The sequence below is a fragment of the Antedon mediterranea genome, chromosome 2, assembly GCF_964355755.1.
Source record: "Antedon mediterranea chromosome 2, ecAntMedi1.1, whole genome shotgun sequence".
In the NCBI taxonomy this organism is placed as follows: Eukaryota; Metazoa; Echinodermata; class Crinoidea; order Comatulida; family Antedonidae; genus Antedon; species Antedon mediterranea.
The window spans coordinates 11,572,923-11,595,196 of NC_092671.1; the positions used below are offsets into that span (position 1 = coordinate 11,572,923).

Sequence of the window (22,274 nt, forward strand, 5' to 3'; positions counted from 1 at the left end):
TCCCATTAACATGGGTGTCCCATGCATATGAGTGTCCCTTTAATATGGGTGTCCCCTTAACATGGGTGTCCCATGAATAGAAGTGTCCCCTTAACATGAGTGTCCCTTTAATATGGATTTCCCCTTAACATAGGTGTCCCTGTTATACTGTATTTGATTCCCATAAATTGCATAGAATGTTACAATTCTTCACCATTATGCTATTTCATTTATGTTATGCAATATTCATTACATGCTAATCAAAATATATCACGTTCTTACAAATGTTAAGATCTAAACCTCAAGGATTTCTGCTCTATTGGTTGCTATCCTTTTAATGTATTAATGTATAACACAATATTCCTTGTGATTATCTTAATAAAAAGTATTATATATTATGTCATGTAATCATTATGTTCAGATGCTGAAAATTTCTCGGTCTGTTGGTTGACTCCAGACTCCATATGCTACCATTTCATTTTACATTATCCATTTATTTTTTACAATATTATACTTATCTTAATAAAAATATTTTCGTCGTCAATTTAGGCTGTAAACCGCCAGGATTTCTAGTCTGTTGACTGGCTCCATAAATCCAATATTTTTGAATAAACCAATTTTATCAAAATGTAAGTAGTGCCAATTGAATAAAAGTTAACGCTCAAATTAACATGGGAAATGGAAAACAACACCTGTGACCTTACAAAATACTTGTAATTATTCTAACATGAATTACCCTTATCAAGATAATTTTACTAGCCAAATAATAAAATGCATACGTAGTTATTATTATGCATAAATATCTGTTATGTGGCAACGATCCCCATTTCCTGTATTTTGATGCAATGTTTATATATGGCATATTTTAAACCAAAATAGTGTTCATTGTTCCGCATTTTCATTATACAATTTTATGAGTGTATAAAATACAATATCTTAAACGGGTGAATTCGCAGCAAAAAGTTTCTGCAAATCGTAGCTGAAGCATGATAGGCCCTATATTCTCTCTGTAGGCCTATACTTTATACAAAAATGTTACTTCTGGAGAAATAATTTCAATAAATATTGAATTGTATTGTTAAATCTACATTTACTGTTCTGTTAGTCTGGAATGCCTGCAACCTGCAATACTATTCGTTAGGCTTTCTACTGAGTGGACATTTATTGATTACGATGAAGTTTATCGGCTCGGGATCGGCCATACCTCAGCTACTGTAGGCCTAATAAAAAAAGTATAACGAACTTATAAGTTTCCAATACTATTAAAATGAATTAGTCTCATAAAACCCACGCACAATCTTCAGTTGATCGAATACACGCCCCTGGAAATACATATACTTCTCCAGGTACCCCTACTAAATAGGAGCTAAATAGTGCAGAACTAACATAAAAAGCGGAAGTTCTACAACTTTTAAAAAATTATAGCATAATTTGTTTTTTAAGATTTCAAATCCAGTGTGACTGTACTTTAACTAGGTACTTGGAGGAAAACTGGAATTAGAGCTCATAATAAATTATATCAACCTAAAATAGATACTATTATTGACATACAATTTGACATAATTAATGCATGATCTATCCCCTCTTTCTTTCTGATTAATGTAGGCCTACTAACGTTTCAAATGTCAGCGTATATCTTATGTTTAATGGTTTACTGTCAGATTAACATCAATACCTTGATATACTTTCAAACTAGTATGCAAAATAACGTACGGTACATGAAATAATTTGCGATATATTATTATAATTAGTAGGCCTAACCGCCTTAGTGTTTATTAAAGTACGATCACTGTAACTTACTCTATCTTTATGAGAAAAAAAGATAGATAAAACTTTCAAGTTTCAGTAGTAGTACCCCCTCTAGTGTCTGTACATTTTCTAAAATGGCAGCCTACAGAGTTCACACACGATATTTATGTTTGCAACATTTTTTCCCGAAATCTAAAATAATGTCACCTAAATTTGAATGTTCTTTTAACACGATTAGTCTTAGAAGAATTTCCTCTGTTCAGAATAAAGGTACATTTTGTCTTTGATAGTATAGATTACTAGGCTTAGCTAGGCTGGCCCAGCCAGGACAGGGCCAGCCAGCAGGCCCACCAGGCCCATGAATGAATGGCATGTCATCATGTCTGAAATATTTTATGAACACACACTGTGTCACACTTTTTATGCAGACTATCAACAAGGAAGATGGGAGGGAGAGAGCTGGTTTAAATGTTTGAGGTTTAGGTGGCAACAATATGCTAGGCTCTAACGAGTGATTTGAAAGGCATGATGACAATTGACACGCATGATGTTTTTAAAATTCAGATTACTGAGTTTTAGGAATTTACAATTAATTTGGACATTTTTAATAGTTTTTATTTAACATAGACTATGAGTAGGCCTACTAGGGCTAGGCCCTAATGGTATTTTTATAATACTATAGTTTTTACTCAATATGAAAAAAGTACAAATTTTCTTTTGTTTGAGCACAACGATTTATTTACAATTTGCCATAACCCTTCAATAAAAGGTATTTTACTAAACAAATTTTCTATCTAGGTAGGGTAGACCAACTACCCTAGCTAAGCATGTCTATATCCCATCTACTAACAAGAACGGTATACATTTTTTTCATCTCACAGATAACACAGGGAAAATATCAAAATTTGAACCATTTTCGGAAATGGTCAAAAGGAGACGTAGTGAAGCGTCTAGGAGCGTTCTGTTTTTCTTGTCAGAGAAATCATCAATTGAGGACCTGATAGAATGTTGTAACACTCATGGCAAAGTAAACAATTGTTTTGAATTTTATCAAAATGTAAGTTTACTAAATTAAATTGTGTTTTAAACTACTTTTATCATTTATCATTTGTATTATGTACAGTAAGTACTTCAGTATCCATCAAATATTGCCATTGTTGTAATGACCAATCACATTACATTATTCATTGTTAATGTTATTCATTAGAAATGTACATTCAATTCCCTGTTGTGCTCAATGTTAAATGTTGCAACAACACAATTGTGGCCTAAGCTCTGTCTATTATCGTATCTTGAGTGTTTATTATAATGAATGGTACAGGAAACCAACTTCCATCATTATGAACCAAATTAAGATAATGTTAACAACAATTTTAAGTTTTTATTTATTATTTTTGAAAGTATTTATAAATTGAATTCTCTAAAAACAATGTCATGCATGCATTTCGTTTTTTAATCAGTGTTATTCAATTTAATATATTCTAAATTCAAAATTTTCTAGTAAATTACAACATGTTTTTACACAGTTCTTTAACTGTTTTGTTTCTGCATTTTGTTTCCATTATTTCTTTCTTCCGTATTAAAAGTGTTTGTAAATAAATATTATAAAACCATTTGTACAAATGATTAAAAATACTTCTTGAAAATAATATAATCTCAGCATAATAAGCATTACATAATTATTATTATTACATTTATTTTATTCATTAAATATATTTTTGATGGAATGCCCTTCAATTTTCAATAAATGTATACAAAATAAATTGAATCTTGAATTGGTAGCATGTTGACAATTTTACTTTATTAAAGATGTATTGTCCCCCCAAAAACATGAAAAATGAAGATTAATTAAATCACACTTTGAATAGGTTATTTTGTAGTTTTAATAAAGTTAATCACTTCTGTAGAAAAAAAAACTGAAAAAAAAAATGTTTTCACAAGTTTATAAAATGACAAAATAAATCGTAAATTCAACCAAAAACCTATTGGCTGACAACCAATTTGACCATTTTTTGCTTTAAATTTCATTTTTTCAGGTAAATAAATTTTGTTTAGATCCAAATTTTGGTCAAAGTGGATAAGTATTATGAGACATTAAATGTCATATTCAACAACAAAAATTTCATGGGGACAATACATCTTTAAAGACTTAACTTAAAATAAATATATGGAAATACCATGGAGCTATAAAATCTAATTGCATAGCTCCATTTCAATTTTGTGTATGTAACTTTTTTTTCCTCTTTTGTGGCACAAACACCACTTTTATTCACATTCATATTATCTCATGTCATTACTTAAAATCATATCTTTTAACACATTTTCATTAATTTGCTTATATTTTTCTTGTATGTAACTTATTGTATATTTAATTATTTATTAACATTGGAACCAATTAATTTTCCATATGTATGTATTTCATGTATATTGGACAGAATAAAGTATTGTATTGTAAATACTGTACAACTACTGTACTGTCATTCATTCATTTTTAATTTGAATTTTTTTTTTCAGGGTTACTATGCAATAATTGAATTCAAAAAGAAAGAAAGTATATCATCGTTACGTGAAAGAATATACAAACCTGATATATTGCAACAGTTTCAAAATGAACTCATCTACCATCGTCTTTTTAAATATGACATCAAGTCGAATCAGGTTTCAATTTCTCATCGGAAGAAGAACTACATCAACAAAGAACCTCTAAATTCAGATCTCATAAAAGCAATATGTCATGCTGATTCAGTAAGAACTATTTGTTTTCATTATCATAGTTTCTAAATCAATGTTGTATTTTAAATTATACAGGCCAAATAACAAATCTTAGTTTCATGTCCCCTCCTTATAAAATTTTGAAGCAACATTTTTTTTTACTATAATATCTATTTTGTTTCTTTTCAAAATGGCTATTCAGTCAATTTAAAGAATCTGTTCAATTGTTCATGGTTTCCACTAGCCAAATTGAATTTTGTGTGAATCCAATTTGCAGATAAAAATTGCGATACTCTTTCCACTATAAAAGAGCAAATACCTACGATTTCTATCACAGAAGTAAAAAACTTGAAACTAGAATTTGTTGCAGAAAGGAATTTAGAATGAATATGCATACATAAATGCTTTTAATTCATGAAAATAAATTTTCCTAATTCTTGGAAAACATACTTGAGGTGAATTGACCTTTGAACTATCATTCTCACGTTTGTAATATTCAATATTTTGATTTGATCTATTTCAAATATCTGTAACACAAGATAAAACAAGAATTTGCAACAAACAAATTAGGCATAAAATGGATATAAACACAAATTAACACAGAAAGTGTAAAGATTAATTAATCATGAAGGATTTATTTATTTATTCTAATTGATGATATCACTAAATAACATTTTTTTTTAAATAAAAAAAAATATATGTTCAAATCCATGATGTGGAAGTAAACATTTTTTTATTTGACCTTATGTTATAATTCATAGTTTAAATCTTAAGTTACAGATTTTATTTTAATTAATATGTTACTTTTAATGTTCTTGTTATTTCCTTTAGTCTCAATATCCTGTTAATTTTTCGCATGTCAGAATTAGTTTGCTTGCTAACAGACAACATTTTATTTAATATCACACGCAGCAGCAACGTCAATATCAATATAGAGCATTTAAATGCCAACTTTTATAGAGCATTTCATAAAAAGTCAATTTTGTTTTCACTTCTACAAATAAGGTCATCTGGATATTTTTGAACAAGTATCCCTAAATGCTTAAAAATTTGTTTAGTAATATTGCTAATCAAACAGATTTTTTAGTCGAAGCATACTTTTTGTATTGTATTTTTTGCTACAACATTTTAGAAATGTTTAGCAATAAGGTTGTTTATTATAGCTTTTTGCCATGCTAAACTGGAAAAATTATTCCCTTCAAAACATTTTTGATGCTAATTTTTAAGAAATAATGCTTAATTAAAGTTAATTTAGTTGTTCCACTTTACAAAATAACCAAATATCGTTTTTTTTTTCTGATTTTGTTTAGTACATTATAATTTTCTTGAGCATCTACTATTCACGTATAAATAAATAATGATAATGCAATTTTTTGTTAACTAACCGATACTAATCTCCAAATGGCTTAAACTTTAATAAATAAATTATACAAAATATGATTATTGCCAAAGATCTTGCAATTGGTAATTAATGTGTTAGACATGATATCAATTGTAGACCGCCATAATGTCTCTTGGTTGGTTGGGATTTAAACTTTAGAGAGCTCTGGAATACTGTACCATACAAATTATTGCGTTTTTTAAATGTAAATCTCCCTTATACAGATTTAGAGATCCATGGTACCATACAAATGATGGCATATTTTGTTTGTTTTTTTTCTGTTCTCACATAAAATTAAAATCATAAAATGTTTTTAAAATTTCACTTGAAAAGAAATCCAACTTGGTACTTAAGCATTGTTACTTACACCTTGCATCTATAAACTACATAATGTATCTATATCAAACAGTTCTGAGTGTTTCTTTTCATGTCTATCCTGGTGCATTTTTCACCTCCTTGACCAGTTCTCACCTTCAAGGGGTTTCTTGGCCATCCTCAGATCATTTTCCTTTGTGGTTCCAAATCAGGGCATACCCAAATGTTGTGTGTTGTTTCCTCAGTGATAGTGATGACCAATCTATTTCAGCCCATCACAATTCCCACTGGCTACTGTCAAGTCTTTTCCTATAGATCATTTTTCTTTCATGCCCCCATATTCTGAGAAGGATTCTCAGAATATATTTATTAATGAATATGGTACGAACAATAACAATAATAAATTATTTTTTTAAGGTCTCGCATCAAATTGAAATGCTAGCAAATGAGCAAGCCTTGCGTGACGAGGGAGTTAGGATGCGTTTTCTCTCGTGTACACTAATCGAGGAAGCCTGCCGAACAATGTTTCCCGATTGTCAAGTCCTGCCATTTGGGTCGTCTGTTAATAATTTTGGAAAACGTAACTGTGATGTTGATATGTACCTTGATCTAAATGTGGAACCTGGTATGATTCCAATTATACAAGTAAGTATTTACAAGAGTGCATTAGTACCTGTTGCTAACCTTTCAAAATTGTAGAGAAAATTAATTTTTTTCCCTTTTAGAAAATGAATTGACAAGAAGACAAGAAAAAAAAGATTAAAAATATTTCTTGAAATATGTACTGTACAGTATTAAAAGACTGCATAAAACATTCCTTAAAGATATATTATCCCCCTAACAGATATTTTTTTTTTCACATTTTAATGTCACGCAATAGTATTCACTTTGACCAAAAAAACTAGATCGGGAAAAAAAAATGATTTACCTAAAGTGAATAACTTTATTGAAATGACGAAATAGCCTATTTAAAGTCTGATTTATTACTCTTCATTTTTTTGGGGGGACAATACATCTTTAAATTTGAATTGGAATTTTTATATCAATAATAATGTGTAGGATAAAGGTAAAGGAGAAGCAATGTACACAAATTAAAAAAATAAAGAGAATAAAATGATAAAAGACTGGTACTAAAAATCTATGATAATGTTATGCGGCTATTAGTCAGATTCGTTCATAGATCATGTGATTCTTATAGACCATGTGATTTTGATGTGTGTTAGGTAACAACAACAATACAGCTTAATGACGCTAAAGCATTAAAACAACAATATGGTATGCATTTATAATTTTTACACTTACAGCTTGTCTGCTTTTCTAAAGTGAGTTGCTATAGTTACATTTATTGACGTTGTGGCTGTGACGAAAATGGGTTAGATTGAAACAACAGAGTGTTAAATTATATGTAAAGGCGTCCTTGTCAGTACCAATAATGGTAGATTAAAATAGCTCTTTGGATAGAAAGTTATTGTGTATGAATTTTATGTAAGCATTGACTGATGGTGCAATCAGCTTAGTTGCCATTTGCTTATTTATTCTGTCTTTATACTGAGTGCTAAAGCATTGATTTCCAATGTGGTTCAATCAGTAGAGAAACATTAACAACATAATAACAATAATTCAAAGACAACTAACATTTAACAAAGTAATTTACAATAGTACACACACATTTACAAAAAGGGAACTATCTACAAAACATACAGTATATATAAAAAATGGAAGGAATTCAAGGTAAATGATACTTAATATACTTAATCAGTAATACTTTGAATTAAAGCCAAAGAAAATACATCATTCATCATTCAGTATTAAATAATAATTAAAGATTATAAGGGTGTATCCCCAACCAACTATTCTTGAAATCTACTACTGTATTTAAATTGTGTTGTTGATTCATTAGATATGCAATAGATTAAGTTATGGGAACCACCAAACAGTTTAAAATCAGACTTATTATAGAGTAGTAAAATTATAAAGTACTAGAAAAGATATTGGAATTGAAATGGAGTTAAAACCTTTCCAATACACTTGTAGTCATTTTGTATTGTCTGGATGCACGCAGTAGCAACAAACGTACACTTTCTCTTGTAGATTGTTTAATTCCTAATCTGTAAGAAGATAAACTATGATAAAGTTTACTTGGTCACCATCAGTCTTGTTAAGCTCTGTCTACACTATCACTATCTATCCATATATGGACATGATGATGTCATATCAATACCATATTTGGGCATATCTACCATAAAGTAGTAGACAGAACTTTATATTTACTGTAGTTGAATTGTAATTCTAGATGATAACAATTATTGTGATTATAAACTTGGTGTTACTTAATGCCTATGACGTTTATAAAGAAAATACTGAAAGTACAAAAACAGAAACTGAATATACGATTACAGATATACTGTACTGCTAATTTTTACTATGGCGCCCTCTATATACAAGGAAAACTAATAAAAGGCAATTTCGAGTGTATGAGTAAATATTTGTTTTATTATAACATAGAGATTTATGTCTCTATGCTTAGAATTTACGTTAATAAGATTTTACTGTCTCAATGCTAGTTTTTAAGTATGACAGACAGTCAGACAGACCAACACTCAAGCAGCCAAAGCAAACTTATTACAACACTTTCCATGCCCTTTTGATAATAGAACTCGTTTATATGAGAAATGTCAACATACTATGCAAATGTATTTTGTTTGCACTTATGCCCTAAAAGGTTTATGATAATGTTGGTGACATTAATTCTATGTGTTCTACTTTATTATGTTTCTCAGCAAAGAACTAATTAAGCTAATAGTGATTAATGGGACGTACTTTACACATTGTACTTTATAAATAGAAAAACCTACTGTGTAATTCATCATCTTGTTAAAAACATGCACTTTTTATATGAAGATGAATTTGTCTGTTTTTACTAGATTAAGTTGGTGTTTATCTGGATATACACCCCAGGGTGGTGGCATTAACTACCTAAATATCTGCACTTACAAATCGCTAGTTAGCTGGTAAACTCACAGACTCGTTTGTAACCCCAGAGGGTTAATTCAGGCTTGCAAAGGCATGATTAATAACCGCAAAAGTCTACTAAACAAGGTTTATGCAGTGCTGTACCTACATTACCAGCTAGGCATGTACTGTATTCTTTAGATCTTGGTCAATGCCAATTTAATTTAAAGTTCTTCGTCAATAGCAGTTCATATCACCAATTAGATTAACTATTTTTTACCCCTTCCCTTGATATAATAATTATTTTTTGTGTTTGCAATGTTTATAATTAGGTAAGTAAAAGAAAAAAAAGTTCAATATAATAAAAAGTATTTAGCTTCAATAAACTAAAAAAAGTAATTTAAATTTTTTCTTTCTTTTCGATAGAACACGAATTTCAAAGTAGTTTTTGATGAAGAGTCGGCTACCAATGAGCGTTTTGCTACACAGAATACTCTCAGAACTTTGTCAAAGTATCTTAAAAAATGTGTTCCACATTGTACCAACGTTTACAATATTCTGCACGCATCATGTCCGCTTGTCAAGTTCAGACACCAAGCTCTTGGTTTGTCATGTGACTTGACAGCAAACAATCGGTATGTACAGTACAAACAATTTTTTATTTATCATTGTTGATTTCTTTGCTGTAAATTAAAGTTTCTTGTTCGTTAGTGTGAAAGAGGTCCCACACATTCATCATCAGTGTGTCAGAAGAGGGTCATTCAAACCAAAAGTTATTGATGTCTGTTTAGGGTGGCCGATCTGACTGATATGCATTGTGGCCAGTTAAAATTATGAAATTGGAAGGAACAGACAACCGAGTTGAAGGACATCTCCTACAGTATCTATAGTATAGATAGGATAATATAATCGCTTGTTTTGGCTTGAACGCTTTGTATTTTCCTGTATAGAGATCTCTATAGTGACTAATAATAAGGAAATAGTTTTCCTTTTTAGTTAAGGAGGAGGGAGGTGGGGTGGGTGGATGCTGTCCAATGGTGTTGGCAGTGTGACCTTATGACCCTGTTTTACAGTACAGCAATAGATTCTTGTCATGTCATGTTCTTAGGTAACCAAGTTTAATGACATTTGCTATCTGTCATGTTCTATCATTGGTGAAACATAATACTTTCACTTGGAATGTTATTAATATGATTGATGATAAGTTGGAAAGGACATCACTTGGGTTTTAACCCTTTTGGTGTATTCTCAGTTTATTGAAGGTGATCCCTTATGGTAATTAAAACATAGCATGTATGTAAAGTAATCAGAAACGCCTTTATTATTTTCACAAGATGGAAAGCAGACATTTTGTGTTTATCTACTAGGTTTGAATTCTTCTTTCGTTTGACTCAAATAAAAATAAACGTTGGTTTCATGTCCTGTATTTGATTTTTTTATGAGGGACTTTAAAACGGTATTAGCATGTTTATAGTTTAATGCCATATGTACAGTAATATTAGGCTAATAGCTATTGTGTTGTCGCAAACATGAGAAGCATATTGTAGTCTTTGTTTATAAACCATAGAACGTGATCATACAATTTATAGTAAAATAATTCTTTTATTTTTTAAAACTAAATATAACCATTTTTGTTTAAAAAAAAATTAAAGTTCATAGCAAAATGGACCACATCCAACATTTGATAAGAGAGTGAACATATAAATGGTGGTGAAACTTTAACCAGGGAGTTGTTATAACAACTCCCTGCTTTAACCATGTTTTTTTTTAAGGCCATAACTAATTCAGTGAAACTGCTGTTCATTATTGATTGTTGAGGGATATGATGTTGCAAGCTTTGTTTATTTACCACGTTGTTCCTTTTCACACAGATTGTATCCAGCTGCCTGTATATGTCTCATGTTTGCTTCATTGCCAAATTGTTTGAAATATTAAAAGCACTGTACTTACAAACAAGCACATGTGATACATAATAGTAGACCTACTATTATATCTGCAGATAATATGAAAAATTACATTCCATTTTTTTGTACACTATTGTTCTATTCTGTTCCATGAATTATGTCTTAATTACAACGTATTCAATAACCTCTTGCACAGGCCCATATAACATTGAGAGTTTTGTACTATAGAGTATCACGGTCGGTGCTGACGTCACGACGGTAGGTGGCGCTGCGTGGTTGCTAGCGCAACCAAAAATGCGTTCAGCCTGCCTGAGTGACTCCAAGATCACCAATGGTTTGGAATAGGCTTATTGAAGTAGTCATTTTAAAACTTGATAATTTTCAATAAAAACAAACTAAAATTACAAAAGATCACTAAATATTTGTTTTTAATAATCTAGTTATTCTTCAACTACAGTTTAAGTTAAAAAAATCAAGCTAAGATACATAATTTAATAGAAATACGATCTTTACTGTTTATCAACATAGTAGCGCTGAACGCATTTTTGGGTTGTCTAGCAATCATGCAGCGCCCTCTATCGTTGTGATGTCACACCGTGATACTCTATAGCTATTTTGTATTAGCAACCTTCGCTATGTTAAAGTATGACCAATAACACAAACGGATGCAGACATCCAGTAAAAACACAATCAGACCAAGGGTCAGAGTTTTATCATGAGTTTAAAGCTCTGTTTACATTATCAAACTTTATGTGACAAAACAATGTAATGTGCATATATATGGACATGATAATGTCATATCACTACCATATTTGGGCATATCACACTTTCTTTGTCAAACTTTGATAGTTTAGACAGCTAAGCACATGTACTGTATATATTGTGAATAATTGTTCTATTAAAAATTTTCTTTTCTTTCAGAGGTGCTATTCATAGTTCAGAAATGTTGCACATTTATAGTAAATTTGATAAGAGAGTGCAACCTCTCGTGTTCCTCATACGTCACTGGGGGCGCTATCATGGTCTAACGAATAAGAGTCCAGGGATGTGGATTACCAATTACCCTTTAACCCTGCTTGTTGTTGCTTTTCTGCAGACAAGACCAGTTCCAATCCTACCAAAGTTTTTGGATTTAATTAGCACAGGTAATGGAAAAAATTTAATGATTTAATTCATTTATATTTAATTATTGTTTAACATGTTTTATGTAAGAGTTATGTTATCCTGCAACTATAAGGTATAAGGTATAACTATAAGGTAACTAATGTATACTCAACTGAAAGGTAAGTGCCAGTTCAATGGGACCACTCAACGTTTGAGTACCTTATTTAAACTGAAACAAATAGGTGCTATAGATTGCCTGAAAAAATGTGATCTCATATACGGACAGGGTGATGTAATATCACTACCATATTTTGGAACATCACACTTTTTTGTCACATCAAGTTTGATAGTGTAGACAGAGCTTTATGCAAAAACATTTACAGTAAGTGAAAACAAATTTTAAATTGAAATATTATATCCAAATAGAAGAATGATTCTGATGAATGCTTTGAAATGAAATGAGAAATAAACTTATTATTACAACACGATTTAAATCAATACTGTCATGTGATTATTAAATATTTCACAACTCAATTTGATGATCCCTGTTACAAAAATACTATAAAGTCATTAGCGGCTATTCATCATACATGCATATGATTTAAGCGAGCTTTCAACTGTGAAATGCAATCATTGCAATAGGCATGTGTTAAATTAATTAGCTGCTGTTGCTGTAAACATGATCGTTGTTCACACCAGGATATGCTTATTCTGCAAATGAATGTAGATAAATAAAAATGAAAAGAAATAGATAGCTAGCAGCATGGTTTTGTTAAAGATAAATCATAGAGGGTATAACCTTAATTGTCAGAGGCACCTTTAAACCTAAATTACTATTTGTGTGATTATAACATTCTTTTCATTCATTTATTCTTTATTTCGTAATAAGTGCACGTATATAAAATATATAACTTATAATAAAAATCTACACTTTCAATCAGAAAGTGTGCTACTCTAAACTATTTCAATACATAGTCATTAATTTATGTTATAGTCACTTTTCGTCTGTTTTAATTTATGTACAGCGCATTGAGAGCTTGCTTATATGCGCTATATAAGAATTAACTATTATTATTATTACACTACTACACAAAAATATAATAAAAAATAAATAAAAACTTAGCCATGGACCACAGGCTGCCAATATTAAAACTCTCGAGGTATGAAACCCCAGTTTATATATATGTATATGTATGGCTGCTGTTTTGTATGTGTTTTTAAACCTAAATAAATAAATAAATAAATAAATTTATAATATACATTATACATTATGGTATAGTATGTTCAATTAACTTATTAAACTTTTTTTAAAGCAACAATCATTTTAACTATCGGCAGTCTGATTTCTGTGTAACCATTAAATAGATTTTGTTTCCTCTATACTTCTATGAATGCCTTCAGCAGTAATGCTTCTACAGTTGTTATCACTCTTTCCTGTTACAAATGAATAATTTTAAGAAAGCTACCAATTATTCAAACCCTCTTAAATCACAGTATTAATATTTAAACCAGTATATATTTACAGTATTGTGAGTAATACTCTTCTGGGTTCATTTACTTTTTAAAAGCTTCTCCATTTCTAGTTAATAATTAGTAATTGTAATCATAATATATTCTGTACCACGTATAAAATTAGAAATTTCTTTGAAGGCCTTAATCGTATTTTGAAAATAATGCAATACTCTTCAAACCGTACTTAATTTGAAATTACGAAGCTGGTGGTGGAGGGAGCATGTGCGCGCAATAGAACAACCACAGACTGCTTGAGAAGGCACAAGAATAGCCATCTTGTTTATATCTAGGCAAGAGGATAGTCAGATTAAAGTTGAATGAATGACGCATGATGGTGTTAATTAATTCATAGAAATTGCATACAAGATGGAATCGGTTTGATATATGGACTTTGAAAAGCCGTTATGGCCTCACCTGATAATATACACACTTTAATGATGTGATTGAAATTCACATTTTAAATGTTGCAATGAATAATGTATAGAAAGTAAGATTAAAAGACTGCCTTCCATTTTATCATTGAGGCCTAGGAGGAATTATCCATTCACTTATCTACAAACCTACACTAGTTAATTCATTAAAACTTTTTTATATATATATATTGCCTAATGTGTTTATATATACAGTATATATATAAATCCAAAGGCAAATTACTGAAAAAATGACAATGCTGTGGGTATCAGTGGCTGGATCTCAATGGAGATACAAAATAAAAGCGAAAAGCTAAATCAAAACCAGAAGTAAAACAGCCAGAAAAGTTAGCAGAGCTTTTTCAGGCAACACTAGCCCTTCATCAGTGCAAGTGTATCAGTGCAAGTGTATCAGTGCAAGTGTATATATATATACTGTACATAACATAACAGTTGAAATGTTATGAATTGTTTTTATCTGAGCATCTTAAAAATGCTTCTTTACTTGCATTGATTCTAGCATTCAAGAGTTTTCAATATTTTAATATAAACTTTTGCATATTTTCTTTTACGCCTACACACTTTTGACATTTAAATGTGATTTGATGAATGATTTGCTACTACAACATCATGGTCTATTATCTTCATATTTCATTCTGCAAAAAAAAGCCCTTTTTCTTTAATTACTGCAAATTACTGCGTAAATAATGAAATTAATATTCTTTAAATCTTTAAATCATTTAAAAAGCTTTAGAACAGATAATCTTAACTGTAAATTAAGTGACATCTATCCCAATATTTCTTTCAATGAAATTCCATTCTTTTTCATAAATAATATATAACAATAATAATTTACAGCTTTCTTGCTGTTATCAAGCTCTTTAATGTTGCTATACTTGTTTATTGCTTTTTGTTTATTACTGTTAATGTATTAAATCTAGTCATAAATGTTTCGGTAAGATTGAAGATGAATTTGTTTTATTGATGCCAATTTTAAAGCACTTCAAATCTACAGAAAACCGAATGATTTTATTCTATGTTTTTCACTTATTAAAAGAACCATTCAATATTCTTGTTTTTTTCAGATTCATCCTTTGACGACATTGATTATTCATTTCCAAATGTAAAGGGTTTTCTGCAAGAAGCTAATGAAACAACTTTAGGTAAATTACTTTTTTTTTCTGATTATTCTGTAAATTTGACCTCTTTGAGACAGACACTAACAAGATATGACTTGATACAGTAAGTACTGACTTTATGCATGAAATTGTATCCGAAATTTGTGTTATACTAATTAACGATACATTTGAAGAGAAGTCAAAATAAGTGGGTCAAGTTTTATAAAATAGGTCAGCGTACTATATTTCAGTAATATAAACAACTTTATGTTTGAATGCATCAATACATCTTCTTGAAATTTAAAATCAGAACTTGCTCATAACAAGTTAGTTTCACTTCAATGTCAGCTTCCAACAATTTTTTTTTTCATAATAGTGAGTATATTACCATCAAGGAGTAATTATGCATACAGGCTTTCAACTCTTCCAAAATCGCTCTTTATGGCCATTCCAGTTAAATAAATTTAAATATTTTAAAGTACATGTGTGTTTCTAATAATGCCCACAAGTCTTCTTGTTATTGGTGTTGGTCGGCAACCAGATCTTGCGCATTGTAATTTTCTCTCTTAACATTGTGAGAATACCATAGTGTGTGATGTGTGATTTCTTATGTCAATTCTATCACCATGCTCTACTTGGCAATTGTTGCAAAATTTTGATTTATTTGTCTATAATTAAACACAGTTTAGCACGTGTATGTGTTAAATACCCCATTTTCACTGACATCTTAAATCATTTAATTTAGTGAATTCGTATCAATGCGACACTTACGTTTCTATAAATGTACATAAAGACAAATGTTTTTCCTTTCAGGATAATTAACATTAAACAATTTTTCCTACAAAAACCCCAAGCAAAGGACAACATTTTCAATGTTGATAACAGTCAGGCATGGATTTAAGCCTCGGTTAATTGGCATAACTCTGAAAAAACGGCCTAAATATTTCCATCATGTGAAAGTTAATTCTAGGTGTGTTTAGTGTCCTTTTTTTTAAATTTTGTTTTTTGGTTATTTTCCAATTAGTTTGTTTTCAGTCAGAAATCATTCATTTCCTTTATGAATATTAATGCTTCTGTTTTTTTTTCGTGATTATTACCATAAACTGAATTATTTTTTAGTTAAAAAACAGGTTTTACACAAACAATTGGGAGCGGTATTTATAAATGCAGAATTCTCTGTATAATTTTTCCAAATTAAAAAAAAAAATGAAATTTATTTGCACATCAGCCTTGATATATTTGTATTATGTAATCTTAATAATTTAATAACAGTTGTAATAATTGGACTTGACTTGGTTTGGAAATATGTATCTGGAAGCTGGTTAAAAGCGAGCTTATGAAAAGTGATGTTTTCCAATGCTAATCATAGGAAATTGATACTCATACATAGATCAATGTATACATGAAGTTATTTATTAATGTTGTCACGTATGCAGTTGGAAATATATGTTTGTCTCCATTGAATATCAAGTTCTATCTCAGGATATTGGATTCATGATTTGATTCATGTATCCATATGCAGTGGTTTAATGTATGGGAAAAAATCCTCTGGTTTAGCACTAAGGGATCCTCCAACACTGGGTAGTTGCATTAGGCTGCTCATTCTGTGGGGCCCCTTAAGCTTTGGGCCCCTTAAGGTCTCGACCCCTTAAGGTCTCGACCCCTTAAGCTCAGACCCCTTAAGCTCTCGGACTCCTTATAAGTTCTGGAATCCCTTAAGCTCTGGGGTATAGTCAGTGAGCGCTCATGGCCGTTACACCACTGTCCATACGTCCAGTAGTTAATTGATGTTTGAGATTGTAATACAGATTACTGTCATCAACAAAATTAGCATCATTATTCTTATCAACATAAGCGTCATCATCAATACCAGGAAGATATTTTTTTTCCTTGGTTATTTGCTGTGAAAAACCAGTTTTATGTGTATTCCTTATTTAAAAAAACATGAGGATGATCAGAAAGAAGAACATTAAAAACAATAACTAATGAAAAAAACAAACAAAACAAATCTTGATACATTATAGTTTATATATCCTTTAAATTGGAAGGTTTCTAGCTGTTTGCTGCATAATATGAGAAGTTATAAAATATAAAGAAAAGCAAAAACAGTTATTTGTTTTCAAAAAGAAATGAGTGAAATGAAATGTACTGTGACTATATAACCAGAGGCCTAATAAAGATTATGATTAATTATAATGAAGAATGAAAAAAAAAAAGTGAATCTCATCAAAGATAAACAAAAAATCCAAAAGATGTATTGTAATCAACATGTCGTCAATATTCATCAAATTTCTTCATTTATCATACACAATGCTGAGTTGCTATGTTTAATACATATACAGACAGTTAGTGAAATAGTAATGAGAAACTAAATCCCCTTTTTCAATAAGTATTAATTAGATCACACTGTGTTATCTCGAACTAATTTAAATTCTGAAATATAGCAGTGACCCTTAACATATTTACAGTGTTTGGAACGCAGACATGAGCAGTGCTAAAATAAGACCCTGGACTAGACACCTTTAAATTTAGAACATTTATTCATCTGTGAATGTTTCGCGCAACACATGATTTAAGTCAATATATATTCATACTCCACTAGAGAAAGTTTGTCAAGAGAGATATATATAACCACTGAAGGACAGCTTATCAATATTAATATTTAATCTGACACAGACAAGCTAAGCTTTTGTTGACGAGTTTGTCAGAAAATATGCATGATATATGTACACATTAATATATCTAAACTAAATTGTGTTGTCATATTAATATGAAGTATAATGATTTATTCATGCAGAATGAAGAGTAATTTCCTTAAGTAACACAAGGGCTAAATATGGGTTTTTCTGGTTTTTTTTAGGACACGTACAGTAGTATAGCAAAATATTATTGACATTTTCTGGATTAGAGCTGTTACCTATCAGTAATTATAAAGTCATGTTGTGATTTTCAGGTTCTGAGCCAGGTTTTAAACTCCTGGTTACACTCTCACTTTTTGATGGTTTTGAGTTGACTTAGCCCAAGCAGAATCACCGCGAACCCAAGTCATAATATCGCCTCATGTTCTAGGCACTCATTGGTAATAGTTTTCTTAGAAAGAACCCAGTGTATCTTTCAGAGAGTATACATGTAGTGTTCAGTGGGGTAACACAGAGGCCCAAGGCTCCTGGTTTAGGACCCTTCTTCTTCTTCTTCGTATTAGGAGCCAACTTCATATGTGAAGACTCTGCTCCTCCAACTCTGTTTTGCTAGCTCTACTGTATTTGGTTGTGTATTATTGTTCTATTTAGTTATTCTTTTACAGAGAGAAACTGACTGCCTTATTTATTTATAATTATTATTATTAATTATCATTATTATTATTATTATTTTTTTTTTATTTTTATTTTTTTTTTTCTTTCCTCTCTTTTTTTTCCCCTTACTTCTCCTTTCACTTTTCTTTCTCCCTAAGTGTCCCTCCAAAGCTGGAGGCATCCTTCGACATATTTGAATGCTTGTTTTTTCCTCTGGGCACTGCTCAGGGGCCCCTTAAGCTCCAGAGCCCCTGGGTTTAGCCAGTGAGCACTCATAGCCATTATGCCACTGGTAGTGTTACTCGTCCATTTCAGCCACCAACGTTGCTTCACAGGCTAAGCCTCTACAAGTTCTTCAGAAACCACAAGAGACAAGACAACCAAATGAGAGAAAAAGGATTAACCTGTTTGAAATTAACAATAATCTTAAGTTTCTCCTAGATAGCTTTAAGTCTAACTCTTTTCTCTAGTGTTTCCATTATTTTTTCTTAAACCTATGTCAATCTTTTCTTTCAGCTGACTTACTTCATGAGTTTTTTGTTTTCTGTATGAAGTTTGAGTTCCACAATCGAGGACTATCTGTTCGCCATGGTTCAGACTTTATCAATAACACAAACTTTCCACTGTTTATTGAAAATCCACTAGTCGATAATTTGAACTGTTGTAAAAATGTTACAAAAACCCTTGTCGCAAAATTAAAGTCATCCGCTGCAGAAGCATTATGGGTAATGGACAAAGCTGCTTTCTTGAATACTACACCATGGGGAATTGCTCTACTTTTTTTAACACCAAAAAAAATTGATAAAATTATGAAGGAGCAGGCCAGTGGTCCATATCACGAACAAGTAGAACGTGTTCTTGATTTGTTTCCCAAATCATGACCATTGTCAAGTGGTAATCTACAGGCTGATTTGTAGTGATTATGGAACTGATTTAATCACAGACGCTTAAGAAATAATGGAGGCTGTAATTGTTGAGCGGAAAAATAATACTCATGTTATTCTCGTAGCAAATATACTTCAGTGAAAAATGATAGTGAAACAATTTGGTGCTGAAAAACAATTTACACTTTTGAAATTGTTATCATAGTAACATGCCTGACATAACATATTTTGAGTTGAAATAATATCGAGTGTTGACAGGAACAATTTACAAATGTTAGTGCATTTGCTTGGAAAATAAGTGCTAACTGTCCAGTGTTGATAGAACCAATTTGATCATTTAAATTGTTATTGTAACACACAATATATACCAAGTTATTTATCTTAGATGATAACATTTTTTTTTCAATTTATTATATTACACATATATATAGTACTTTGATAAAATATGATCATATGATATTATGCTAATTAGTACATACATATTCAACGCTGCATATGTAAACCAACAAGTCTGCTTGCAAGGCAACGCATAATGCGATTATATAAATGTCATGTGATCTGTTTCACAAAGGCTTACAACTGACGCTATAGAATAGACAATTGATCCAGCTGCTAATTGGATATCTAGATCAAAATATCTGGCACACATTTTGTTATTGAGATTTGAGGCTTTATTACCATCTCATCAGCCAGGAGTGTTAATAGGTAACATGTATAATGAAAGGTTTCATGAGATCCAGTATGTTGAGTTTTTTTATGTTCACACAAAAAAGATAATGATTTGGTTTATCATCATAGACATTGTGTTTTATTGAAAAAGTACACTGTATTACATACAGTGTATATACAGTGTAGTTCTAAGATAAGTTTTAAAACCGTCAAATAAATGTTATTAATTAAATGCAAAAAAGGCAAATCAAAGAGTGTTAAATATGAAATAATTTAATAAAATGATCAAATCATTGTTTTCTTATTGTATTCTGTTGCATATCATAATTAATTAATGTCTGTTTTTTAATACAGTAGTTTTAAACAAACTGATTATATAGCACCTACAGTACTATGTTCCTATTTTTTAAAAGTAATTCTGGACATCTCCGACATCTTGCCTGAGCATTATATTATGTTATGGTTTATTTTGGGTTGATAATAATTATCAAATGTGGTAGTCAACAATATGTTTCTTCCCACTCACTGTATAAATTAAATTGGATCTGAGAAAACTGAATATATTTTAGGATATAATTCAAATTGAGCCCAATCATAAAATAACCAGCTGCTACAAATTAAAATAAACAGAATTCGAATTAATTAATGATGTATGGATTCATCCGGGGATTCATCATGCTCACATGTTGGTGTAATGTTGCATAGAGCAAATTTTAATACCAATAAAAATTGTAATAGTTTTAATACTTGTAAAAAATACCCGTAAATATACTGTAAGGCTGTATTTAGGAAGAATGTCAATATTATTTTTACTGCAGTTAATACAGTAACAATAATGTTGAAATCATATATCATATCATATATCAACACTGTTGCAGTGACTTCCTCATAAACTTCTACATTGAAACAATACAATAAATCATATATTTATTAAGTAAAAAATGTAGTAATACTGGTACTGCAGTAAAATAAAACATTGTTCGCCTATGATGCGACTATGATTTATGAATAAATAATATTATAAACTAATTTTGATTTCTAGTTTTTTTTTCAAATAGTTTTAAATATATCTGCTCCAAGTCACTCCAGAAATCTGATAGATTTTATTGATTCAGTGTGTTGTTGTTTGTTTTGGTGGCTCTCAAATATACTTATGGGCCTGTTTCTGCTGCAACTGCTCAAAATACGGTATAAAAATACGGTATAAAATACGGTATTTTTTATACCGTGTTTTTTAGTACCCCGTTTCTGCTAACAATACTTCTTGGGTGGTCGTGTTAAATTTTATCTTTTTTACCCAAATTGCCATTCATTTATTTGATCGATAATTAAAAGTCGCAATAAAGGAAGTTTTACGTCTCACTTTCAACAGCCTAGCCCTAGTGATAGAGATGTTGTTGTGAGAGCACAGAAAACATCGTAATGGGGACAATTAATTCGTTCCCTCTCCGAGTTATCGTATTTTGCAATGTTGTACTGCTTTCACAGGCTATTCCATACTCCTGCTTTATTTTTTTAGAAATGTCTTTATAAATGTGGTTGTCGCTTTTATTACCTTTTAGTTGGCCAGACATTTTAGCTTCCCCACACACATTTATTTAGTAAAACTGTGACGTCTTCGCTCCACATTTTCACCGAATATATCTATGTGTGTAAAACAGCTGACAGCGACAGAAAATAAAACACGAATGTTGACCTCATGTCACAGGTAAAAAAAAAACGGTATTTTTTATTGGCAGCAGAAACGGGTACAAAAAATACGGTATAAATACCATATTTTATCCACAATTTTTGTGAGGAAAATACGGTATACAAAATACGGTATATTTTTTATGAGCGCAGTTTCTGCTGCCAAAAATATACCGTATATATACGGTATTCAAAAATACCGTAAAATATACGGTATTTAGTTGGCAGCAGAAACAGGGCCTATGATGCTTTGATAGTATATTTTGAATTTCATTGAATGGCATGTTCTGTTTATTTTAAACAATACTATAATAGTATAATAATATACTGGTTAAATTGAATAAGGACTACTGTACTTTATTAGTACTGTATATTTTATGAATTTTTAAACTTAAAAAAAAAAAAAGATGCTGCCGGGCCTAATGAACATGATGGATACATGGGTTTAAATGAATAGTAGGTTTGTAGGTGGGGGTAAGAAGAGGGGAAATACTATGTACTATTGAATTGGGCTTAGCCAACTAACTCAATAACCATCCATTATAAAATGATTATAATTACCGTATTTCAGAAATGGCATAATTAGAGAAATTAACACTCATG

At 30.6% G+C, this 22,274-nt stretch overlaps 1 protein-coding gene across 1 annotated transcript; it reads left to right on the forward strand.

The window, feature by feature from the left end:
• The first annotated feature begins 1,871 nt into the window (after positions 1-1,871).
• Positions 1,872-20,276, forward strand: LOC140040421 (poly(A) RNA polymerase, mitochondrial-like). The gene is made up of 8 exons (XM_072086333.1): positions 1,872-1,998; positions 2,610-2,785; positions 4,243-4,473; positions 6,554-6,781; positions 9,515-9,723; positions 11,914-12,137; positions 15,104-15,181; positions 18,946-20,276. Exons 1-8 carry the CDS (start codon positions 1,929-1,931, stop codon positions 19,308-19,310), a joined length of 1,581 nt encoding a protein of 526 aa, XP_071942434.1. The 5' UTR covers positions 1,872-1,928; the 3' UTR covers positions 19,311-20,276.
• The last annotated feature ends 1,998 nt before the right edge of the window (positions 20,277-22,274 follow it).